General features: G+C 36.4%; 1 protein-coding gene across 4 annotated transcripts in view; it reads right to left on the bottom strand.

Annotated features, from left to right (window-relative positions):
* Positions 1–9,401, bottom strand: part of si:dkey-237i9.1 (SEC14-like protein 1) — a 34,045-nt gene extending 24,644 nt beyond the window's left edge. The window contains exons 1-2 of one of the 4 annotated variants that reach the window (XM_055225338.1): positions 9,090–9,401; positions 6,845–6,934 (exon numbers count right to left, since the gene is read on the bottom strand). In XM_055225338.1, coding sequence (XP_055081313.1) covers positions 6,845–6,907 — 63 coding nt within the window. In that variant the 5' untranslated portion in view covers positions 6,908–6,934; positions 9,090–9,401. The remainder of the gene's footprint in view (positions 1–6,844; positions 6,935–9,089) is intronic. The other 3 variants (XM_055225339.1, XM_033966856.2, XM_033966864.2) reach the window with 3 other exon arrangements.
* Positions 9,402–12,074: the final 2,673 nt, after the last annotated feature.

Raw genomic sequence — 12,074 nt, 5'->3', positions numbered from 1 at the left:
CTTCAGGAAAAGAATGATCTCTCAAGTTCTCTCAAGGAACATTCTTTTAATTAACTATTTAATCTGAACAATGTAGAGTATGAATAGAAGACTGAGAATTACCAGAAAACAGTGGGTACTATTTATTTATTTATTTGGTTTAAAATTCCTTTTTTCGAGGGCTGAGTGTTATGATATCCCCCCAAAAAGAAATGATGTTTTCATCCTCCCACTGATTGATCTCAATTTTCCATTTGATTTCGTTTTGGGTTTTTTGTTCCAACATTTGAACTCCAATCCACATGCTTTAAATGACTGGACTGGGTTGGCTGTAGACCTTTCATTTAAAATTTCAAGATCATCATTAACTTTTAGAAATGACTGAATCTCAATAATCATTCAGAGATTCATTTCTTATGCCTAGTTATCCCACATAGTGAGTTTCACCATCTTTTCAATTAAAAACGGAAATGTTACATGTTTCATTTGGCCAATGCAGATGTGTTAGTTGTTCAGGCTATTAAAATCATTCTTCAGCATTTGAGGCCACTTTGATCTGTAGTCTGTAGTTTTTTCCAGAAAATCTAAAATACTGGAAATTTTAACAGTCACTTGGTAATTCCCACATGAACCGTGAAGAACATGCAGCTGTTCTTTGGACTTCAAGTGCAATTTCCTAGGAACCTGTATTTCAAACTTTTCACTTTTCATCCTTAGTGACCCCTGAAAAACAAACAGTAAAATGCAGAGAATCTCAAACACTTCTGAACAGTGTTGCAATGTCAACGACATTTCTTCCTCTTTTAGCTTTAGCGAGAGCGGTCACGTTTCTAAACTCTGGCTCCATTTCCTTGTTAGTTACCGGAACTAGACTTTTCTTAATAGTTAGCAAGGCGTATAAACAGTGGCTCACCCACTTTGAAAGTTCCTTGAAGAGTAGAAAACTTACAGATAAAATTAAGTCAGTTTTTTATTTTCTAAGGCTGTCGGAAAAAAATCTTGGTCAACTAGAGATGCCCTATGCATCAATTAACTGGCAAAAGCTCTCAAAATTAGCAAGTAACGCAACTATGTATTCAGAGAAGTACAAACACCATCTTTATAAGAGAAAAGGCAGATTAAATTGTTCAGTGACTCCAAAAATTCCAGCTAACTCACTCCATGCTTTCTCTTTTTTACTGTTGTACATATAAATCCTTATGATCCGAATAAAACAACTTCTTAATAATTAGTAACTAAATACTGGTTGATAACTAAAGCACTACATTTTGAGTGTGAACTTGGCACAATGTCCAAGGCACAGCAAGTACTTTTCCATGGAGGGAACTCTTGTCCTTGTGGATCATCTATAGACCTACATTTAAATGGAGTGTGTTGGGGGACAATATGACTCTTAAACACTCTTTGCAGCTGTGTATCGCATTGCAGGCAGAATACAAATTGTGTGTATTGTCTTTCATCACTGACTTCGCCTCCTGTCACTTTTGGTTAGTGAGAGCTGTCCCTTATAGTCTGACACAGCAGCCACAGGACTTCAGTGTTGTTTGACATTCCACAGCGGCCCCCCGAGGAAGGACCAGTGCTTCTGAGAGGACCCCACTGCGATAACAGCAACAACAGAATAAAATACATTTCCTGTTATTGCAATAAACTCCAGGGAATGCAGAGGCTGAGGGCTGCCGTGTCTTGGTTATTTTCAGTTTTTAGAATGTGATGATTCATGGTAGTCGTTTTCAGACATTTTACACCAGGCATGTTAAAGCTGCACTAGAACTTTTCTGTCAGTAGTCCACCAAGTCAGATCTGTGGAGAGGTCACACCATTCATAGTAGAATGCATGTTTTTCAGTGCATTTTTGCAATAAAAACACCTGTAATTGAATTAATGCAAAATAGACAAGTTTAATGTCATGGAACAAACCAGGCAACAGCATCTCCATAAAGACAATCAATGGCAGACATCAAAAAAGTTACATGGTGCATCTTTAATGTTAGGTTTTTCAAATACCACCAGTACTAGACCCACTTTGGACTTAACTAGGTCTAAAAACGGAACTAATAAGTTTATCAAGACAATATCATCATCATCAAGAAAATATTGTATCCAAATAAAATATTATAATACTAAAGAAATCATTTGTCTGTGATATATGAAATACTCAAAGCGTTAGTGATAAAGGTCCTTAGAGTTTTATCCAACTAGACCAAAAAGTAAGCTTAAATGTTGCAATTTTGCCCCTTTCAATTGGCCACTACAAGCAAAGCTGTTATGTTATTTGACACATTGATAATAACAAGAGGAAGGAAAGAAAAGGGGTGGGTCCGGCGGTGCCAATCTGGTGGTCATGATCTATACAAGTTTCAAGTCAATACTGAGAACTGCTGCGGTGTGGTTTTCACTTCTTCCAAACCTACTCATTGCTTTTAAAAGACAAGCTATCCCTTTACAGCAGTGCTACAAATCACACAGAAGGACGTTGAGCAGGCATCTTTAATTGAGAATCATGTCTGGTCTTGTTAACTTAATTTCGGCAGTCTGTTGTGTTATTCCTAAACAGTACAAAAACAAATTATGGTATGTGAGATATTCTTCTTAAATCTTCTTAAACTGTTGACAGGTTGGTTCCAAAATTCAACCGTAAAACTCCAAGTGTAAAATATTCCGAGGAGCTGTCAACATACCAGGAATACCGCTTTCAGATGTGGGTACATGTACAAGTACCTGTCGGCGTGTTGAGTGATTTATGGATATGGATATGGATATGGATATGGATATATATATATATATATATATATATATATATATATATATATATATATATATATATATATATATATATATACGTTGTTCCTAATCCTTGTTACATAAATTAAACAGGTGTGTCAAGAAGGCAAATTCAAAAGGGAGAGACAGCACCAAATTCCTCAGTGCAAACTGTCAAACATAATCCTCTAGAGCAAAGGCAGCGGAGGCTATAAGTCAGGTTGAGATGCTGGGAGAAATATTTCACATATCTGCTGCAGGCACAAACAACGTTGAGCAGTTTATGGTTAATGCATCGTATGTCAAAACTATTTCAACACAAACGGCTAATAAATAAAATGTATAACAGAAATAAAAAAAAAATGTATTCAATAACAACTTGCACATAAATCAAACAGAATGTGCGCCATGAACTTGAGTAGGTTTTCTCTCACTGATAAAGAATTGTTGCATTCTCAGCTTTTGATCTGTGTTTAACATTGCATTGTTTCCAAACAAACCCTGTTACTTGATTAGTGTTTATGTAGGCATTTACTATCAATCTATAGTACCTTAAAAAATTGCTGTTTTACACAATATTACTGTGTGAATGTATGAAAAAACAGCAGCATCTTCTGTGACGCACCATTAGGTCGACTCTGCAGTGTGTGGAAAACACTGACTGCAGAGAGAAGTTACCAGAACAGTCGGGATTAAAAACAAGCTCTGACACAGATACTGTCAAATCCCCTGGACCAAAATGTGTACAAGTACAAAAGATGCTTCAGAAAAGACAACTTTGCAAATCACAATGTTTACCATAGATGTTGTTCAGACTAGCTTCACATATGTTCTTTATCTTTATAATTTTCTTTTGTACAATTTTGAGGTGTATACTGTTCTTTATGATACTACAAAACAGCTATGGCAAGTTGTTTTAAACAACTGAAGGGGGCAATACAGTCTATATGAATAAGAAAACATTGAAACCAAGGAGGAACATTTGTCATTGAGCAGAGAACCATTTCTACCATGAACCTTATCGAACTCTGTCCTAGTTTGTGAACCACCCAAGGCTACAGCAGAAGAGTCTCATTTAAACAGAGCTGGGTCACCTCCAGCTCACAAATCATGCCTCTCTCTCCCATTACTGTCCCCAGCCCGGAGCTCCTCGTTTAGACCCAGGTGGAGGTACCAACTCCCTATTTATAGCCATGTGTTAGCCACGTGCTACCAGCCAGAGCTAAGGAGATTTACTGTTCCCACATCCTGGTAGCTGCCTGGTTAGGAAAGGCCATTTCCATTTAAAGAAAGCAGCACCTGAGTTAAATGTGGTGGCTTAAACACATCATTAACTAAAAAAGGTGTGCCAGTTCACCTCTTGGATGTGAAATGCAAATAGAAAATGCTAAAAATGTATTTTTGCCTTTCCCTTAAAAAGGCACTGTACCTGATTTCTTAAAAATGTGAAATTTTTAACAGTTTGCAGTGGGTATTTGTCACTTTCCAATGAACAATGCAATGAGTTCATAAGCACTTTTCATTCATTACTTTCAGAGTGGAGTTTTGCCATCCTGTTAACGCTAATAACAACTAGCATGCTAACCATGCACTTCCTGATTATTGCACAATAAAATGGTTTCTAATTAGATGCTGACAGTGCACAGCTGAATTATTTTGAGGAACAAGCACTTCAGGGTTCTAGTTAAATTCAAAACAAAACGACTTTGCATTCGTTTTTGGTTCAGCTTTTGGTTTTATGTGGCATGTTGAGAACTTTTCACCATTCAAACAATATAATATTTTATTTTAAATTGTTACTTGCCATGGCAGCAGTCCTATTTTTCACCACTCTGTCCTATTTTTCATCCCAGAAAAAAGATTGCATCTTGAAAGCGTATGCCACTAAACTATGCAAACTATGTATAAGAAGGAGGAAATAAGGCATTTAAAAAGCCTTAGCATAGGCTGAGGCACACAGGAAAATCTACAATCTCTGCTCTTAGTCCAGACCTTTCTTAAAGTGACTGAGAATCCTAAGGCCGACAGCTTTTTGCTAACAGCTAAAACACTAAATATTTAACATGGCAAATGCACTTTCGCTACATTCCAGAGGGAAACATAGATTTTACATAAAAACAGTGTTAGCTACAGGTACAGCCTTCGCTCCTGCTCAAGGAATCTGATTAAAGATGCACTACGTAGCTTTTCTGGGGGCAGGTCTTCCACCTGCTTGACTCCATGGAGATGTTATTGCTTTGCCTGGCATATCTACAGAGGTTTTATTAATGAAATTCCTTGAAAAACATTTGTTCTTACTGTGAATGAGGTCTACACACCACAGATATGAGCTGTAACTTGGCCTGGTGGCATCACTTGCATGTCTTCATGGTTATAGATAGAAGTTTAAAGTGATACTGTGTCAAGCCAAGTCAATCCAATTTATCAACAATAGACACATACTAGGCAAGAAATTATATACAATTATATACAATTTACACACATAAATAGATCAATTTCATTAATTTAGTCTGAGTTAAAAGCCATATTAAAAAAGTGGGACTTTAGGAGACATTTAAAAAGGTCCTAATGTGCATGTGAGTGCACTACAAAGTGCATTCTCATCTGTTATTGAGGCGAGTATCAGGGACAGAGAGGACGTGCTGAGTTTGACCTGAGAGAGCCTGAGCTAGTGTAGGGTGTTAGCAGACCTGTGATGTATGCTGGCAGAGTGCCACGAAGTGCTTTAAAAACAAAGAGTAGAAGTATAAAATCACAAACCTTGAGGCTGCATTTCAAACCATCTGGAGTCTATTCAATGAAGACTGTGGCAGTCCAAAATAGTAATAAAAGCATGGGTTACAATTTCTAGATTTTTTGGAGATAAAATTTATTTTCATTTTGCAATGGCTCAAAGTTGGAAATGGCTGCCTTTCACCGTGTTGAGATCTGTTTAAAAATTTAAATTTGAATCAATGAGAACACCAAGGTTTTTCACTGAACTGTGCAAATTTGCAGGCAGGGGGTCCAGGGCTCCAATTAAGCCATCAGTATTGGGGCCAAAAACACCAAAATCACCTCAGACTTTCTGTCATTAATTTGTAGAAAGTTACTGGACATCCATGATTTTACTTAAGCAAGACACTGGTAGGGAGCCCATTTCTCTGTGGAATATTCCAGGCAGAACCACAACATGCCCATGTCACTAGTTATCTATGTTTATAAGTCAGAAAAATGTTGCCTTTTTAACTTCATTATTCGTTTATGCAGGTTTGGCATTTGTTGAACGTTTTGAAACTTGGATCTAGGGCAATGCAATTCAAAATTACAATCCAATATCATCAGGGTGGTGCAATTTAGTGATGAAGCCAGAAACGTGTCAGAACACTTTTAGAAATGAACTGCTTTGCTGCCACAAAGATGTTCTGGCCTGATTATTGCCTAATTGCTTTGCTCCAAAAATCCTCTCTTTGGTGCAATGAAAAGTCATGCTTGATATTGTCTATAGTAGGACTGAACAATGTTAAGGAAATATTAATAATAAAGTGCATGTTGTTGCTTGTTTGTTTTTTAAAGCTTTACTGTGTAACTTTTTAGCCAAAAAAATGTATTATAAGAAAGCAAAACTGAGGGATTACACAGACATTGAAAGCATTTAATGAAAAACTTGACTCTTTGTATGCAGTTGACATAGGATTCCATTAACATTTTAGAGATTTAAATTATAATGTTTGTGGAGGTATAAATATCAAGGTGAGCAGGTTTTATACATACTATGACCCTATATATATTGCCTAAATGCCTTCTTCATAAGTGATTTTGGTTTGCTTGCGATTCATCATGCTTGCGCACATTTACTAAAACACACAAACACTAAACTCAAACAAGCTGAGGTCAATGCAAACAGTGTGTGAGCCCATAGCTTTGCCTACATCATTTCTTGAAGCCATTTACAAACTGCATGGAAAAGGTGTGTGCTCAATGTGATTCGATGCCTGCCTGCTGAGGGTGACCTCTGGAATGCGCCCACCTCCGTACAGTATTACATAACACCACATCTATACAATGCAATATTTATAAGCTTTACAAACCCCAGGCTAAAATGACAGATTAAAAGACTCACCGCCATCACCAGCTCGAAGGGGTACTTGTACACCCGCACAGGTGACTGGTATTTCTGCACCATGGTGGGGGGAATGCTGACTCCAACAACCTGAGGACAGTAAAATATATGTTTTAACATGGATTATAATAAAGTTATTATTGCACCGCTGTAATAAGAGAGGTAAAAAAGAAATTCAAGTTGTAATTTGATGTTTTGTTATACTTATTTATTTTTATCCATTTACCCTATTTAGTAAATGTTTGTTTGTATTTATTTTATAATAATGCATTAGATTTATATTATTGTATTATTAAAACAGCACATTAATTATAACTCATCCCTGATTTGAAATTGTATCTCAGTTATTTCTATGTTCAGCATAGCTGGAGCTTTGCAGAAGTCAGAATGAAGGTTCCAAATATAAGTCTTTAAACTTGGCGACCAATGTTTGGATTCTAATACACAGTACTATGAGTATTGGCTTGAGGTCCCAGAGATAGTATCTATGTGCTAGTAAAATAAATGTCATGAGTCAAAATCTTGGACACATAATCCCTTCTGAACTGAATAATCCCAATGAACTGTGAAGGGATTAGTGAATTTTATTTCTTTCTTACTTACAAATCATTTAACAGCACACACTCTTTTAAAACACAGTGTAATGAGGTAGAAAGGTAGAGTACAAATTCATTACTAACCTAAACCAATTTTGTAATATAAACCTTGAGTCATAAATCAGTCCACTAAAAAGATAGATATTTTTATACTGTTGGTCTCTTTGAGCAAATGAATCCTTCAAGACACTGAACTGTACAGAATGTAATGCTTTAGGTCTACCATATATACAGCACATTTAGGCATGTATGACGTCCAAACAGTTGTACACCCCATGTAAAAAACAAAAAAACAAACAAACAAAAAACAAGCTTTTATCTGACATTATCCAATCAAACAATAATAAACCTCTTTTTGTAAACTATGCCATTTAGGAGCAGACAAGGTGAGTTGAAGGACTACTCATTCTTGGCAGGATTTCTGTAACACATTCCCTGCCAACATTACTGTATGATAGATGCATCTGGCCCACAGCCGGGGACTCAGTGTGGATTCAAAGTGTGAGGTTGTGCGCATTGGCTGACTGCATGCTTCATAGACAGCAGGTGTGCATAAAAAGAACATATAGAGCGGTATGTTATGTAGGGATGCCTTATATAGTAAAAGACCAGTGAATTGTTAAGGACTGCAGATGGAAGTCTCTAGAGCAGTGACCCAAGTTCCCACAGATCAATGGATGCAGCATTCCTAAGTCATTTATCAAAGACAGTACTACTGCAGTGACATTTCTCTGCAAACTATTGGGGATACAACTAAACTAGCACATATACTCACATAGTAGGCATATTTTAGCCCAATGAGGATGACATGTATGGCACAATTATTATTATTATTATTATTATCATCATCATCAGATTAGTAAAATATTATCTGGTTATTGTTATCAGAGTATATACAAATTAGACATTCATTACTGCTTAATATTGGACACCCCTTGTCCAAATGAAAACACAATGACTCACAGACTGAAATAAGACATGTCCTACCCTAAGCCAACTAAAATTTGCAAAAATCTGACTTTACATTTGATTGCAAGCTACATATTGTTTAGGTGGGAATATTACTACAAGGAGGGAGTATGTGAACTACCTATAGTCTACTAAATTAAAACAGGGATCAGGGAGGCAGACTAATAATACCAAGGCAATGGATAGGTCGCCACTATAATCCACTTTAAACAACACGTTTCTAGCACAATCTACACACAATAATAATTACCGTCATGCTTTAAAATCTGAAAACTGAAAAGGCGAGTCACAACAACACAATGACACAATTAGTTAGGCATAGCAAGTTATTACGCTGTTGCTAAGACTGTGTAATTAAGGAAAATATTATGAGAACAGCAAGAGTTTAGGAGATGCTTGTTATGGTCTGTGCGTTTCTCAGTGTTTTGACTGAAGCGAGACAAGAGATCAAAGACACAATTGTTTGACTTGTGACACTGATCAAATTGTTTACACTTTAGAAAGGGATAGAAGTGGCTTATACGAGCAGTACTACAAGAAAAAATAAATATGTTGTGGGGTTTTAAAGACGTTTTATGAGGCTTTAGCTCTGTTACTCAACATCAACGCCTTGCTGAAACGCGTCTACCGCAAGCTAACTTTGCACTAGAGTTCATCAGTGAATTAATATGATCTAGAACTTGCCTTACTTGTGAATGAACAGTAACAAAACCGGACTAATCCTGGGTTTGGGGTTTTTAGTTGTTGTTTCGTTTTAATTGATCCTTTGTGGGATGTCTTGCCATTCCCTCGTCGCTTTCCAGTTCGCCGGTGAAAGAGCTAGCGCTGGTTAGCTTCGATGCTAACTGGAGCTCCCCATGTCGCCAGAGTTAGCTTCAAAGGCAACACTCCGTCAAAAATCAAATAATAAAAGCATTGCGAGATCTGTCAGTAAGGTTTCCGACTCTGGCTGTTGCTGTACGCCTGCTCGAAGCCGGAGTGTTGGTGGAGGAGGACGGTATGTGCTGTAGACCTGCCCGCCCGTCTTGGTCATGCCTCCTTGATGCCCCTCCTCCCGGGTTAAATCCTGGAGAAGGCTCGCTTGGGTTTTTCCACAGGCTCGGTGGTGCTGGAGCTGCGCAGTGCCGCGGTGGAGACTGGCATGACACCGTTCACACCTGTCTTATCTTTTGTGAAGGACAAAACGGTACAGTAGTGATGGATGAGCAAAGCAGACAAATACCAGCAGTTTAGCACAATCACATCATAATATTTTGTCTTACCTAGTTCTAAATAATAAAAACTAAAACAAATGCGGACTTAGCTTTAGCCAAATGCGGATTTAGCTTTAGCCTAGCCTAACGAATTAGCCTCTTGAGAATGTGTTTCTACTCTACAAATGATTTTAACTTTTTTTTTTCCTTTTTCAGTAAGTCAAACTGCCAAACTATTCTCATGATAAATCATATTTTATTGTGAATTCTTTATAAAAATAAAAAAATAAAATAAAAATAAATAAATTACATAATACTAATAAAATATGTATAGTAGTATCAGGCCTAACGCAGCTTATAGAATGGCAAATACGCAGCTACAGGAAAAACCTGATTAGTGATTTCAAGATGACATTCAGTCAATACCTCTCACTACACAGCTCACTAAAGGTTTAATGCAGTCCCACTGTGAATCATGAATGTGAATCATGTGACATTCACAGTAAAAAACACCCACTCCATCACCTCTGGTGTGAACCTGTTAGGCCTGCAAGTTATAGACCTAGGCTTATTATGTAGCCTATGTCTCAGACAGGAAGCAGCCTCATAACAACAATACCGTCTCCTGAGCCTAAGTTTAGTGTTTTAGTGATGAGTTTATAAAATATATCTAACAGGTCAGAGAATGTATGGTACATCATATGTTCTCAGAGATTTGTTGCAGGTGTTTACCATCAGAAAACAGCACAGGAAGTGGTTTTCAGGTCCACTTAGAGATCAGTTTATGAAATATTTTAAACTAACTGTATGGCTGACAGAATGTTTTTGCCCATGTGAATATGAGAGTGACTGTCACTTTAATATCTATTTTTTTGTGATTGTAATTGTCTTCTCTAAATGTGCTACAACTGACCCATAGGTGGAAATGAGTTGGTGTAATCTCTCATTCGTCCATGAATGGTTCATGGTTGAAAAGGTTTCAAGTCATCTGGAAATTGAGACATTTTGACTGCCATGCAGAAGTAATTTTCAATCTGAAGATATTGGGAGATTGGGGTATTTGGCGGTACTGATAAGCAAGATGTTCTCAGGAAATAGCTATAGTCATATCTTGTATCACATCATATGTTGTTTATACTTGTAGTGATGACAAGGTTCTATTGAGCTGTTGATCCTCAAGATCACAGAAGATGTGGTTCTTGCATTACCAGATGACATAAAATTTGTATTAGCAGTACAAACCTTAAAGTAAACATACCAATCTCTTAAGTGGGCTAAATTAACCCAAGCTAAAGGTAAATCAAATGTTTTTGCATGAGGTCAAACTAAGCAGTTGTGACCCATATTTCCTGCAGAACTGAAGCACGTCCAGCCTGATCTGACCTCAGCTCTGAGCTTGTGAATGGAGCCGACGGGGACCATTAGGACTCAGGTAATCAATGCTGCTGTGGGAATTCAATAGCCTATTTTATTACTTACTTGTAAAAGGAGCTTTGTAAACAAGCAGTGGTCTATTTCAGAGAAAGTTGTGTAAATGAATAAGTACTGTTATAAGTTATGTCATCATACATATTTCTTGAGGTCACCATTTGAAGTATGTCTTTTACATGAACATTAACAACAAATTCAATCATTGTTGGCCCAGACGATATGAGGTTAGATGATGATAGATGATCCACTGTGGTCAACATAAAAAGACAAACTAAACATTCAAAACATTATTTTTCAATTTAGATTTAAGGTTAAATTGTTTATATTTTGAAAATGCTTGGAATTTGCTTAAATTTCCCTTTGGGATTCTAGAAAGTTCAGTATGCAGCCGAGAAGACAAGATTACAAATAGGCTATCTTCAGGAGTGTACAGACAATTATTACCACACATCATTTATTATTAATTCTTAAATTAAACCAAATATTTAGCTCTTAATACCCTTATAATTTTAACACTAAAGAAAATGTTTGATACTGAATTTGATACCATGATGATAATGAAAAAATATTACTTTTCTGGGCAATAGAATGTAATTCTCAACACAAAATATTACTTTATTTAATATTACCGTGTGGTGTTATTCTAGTTCTGATACAGATCAAGACATTTCTAAAACTACCCAGAAAAAGGACACTATTTTCCTATTTATGTGATATTTTCAGTATCAATATTTGTTAAAATGAGTATCTAGTTTTGATAGTTTTATAAATATTAGGTAAGGCAAGGAAAGGCAAGTTTATTCATACACAAAGTAATTCAAAGTGATTTACAGAATAAGAAAAACATTAAAATCACAATATAAACAAATCAAAACATAAATAATCATAATAAAATTAACATTAAAACAGAAGAGTGCAGGATAAAAAAATGTTTGGATTTGAACATTGGAATTGAACATTATCCATGTCTGGATAATACTTTTGACAACCCTAAATTATTTGCCCTCAATATGTCATCACATATTTCACCTACAATCTATT

Source organism: Periophthalmus magnuspinnatus, chromosome 1 (genome assembly GCF_009829125.3).
Source record: "Periophthalmus magnuspinnatus isolate fPerMag1 chromosome 1, fPerMag1.2.pri, whole genome shotgun sequence".
Taxonomy (NCBI): Eukaryota; Metazoa; Chordata; class Actinopteri; order Gobiiformes; family Gobiidae; genus Periophthalmus; species Periophthalmus magnuspinnatus.
This window is presented reverse-complemented; position numbering and strand designations above follow the sequence as displayed.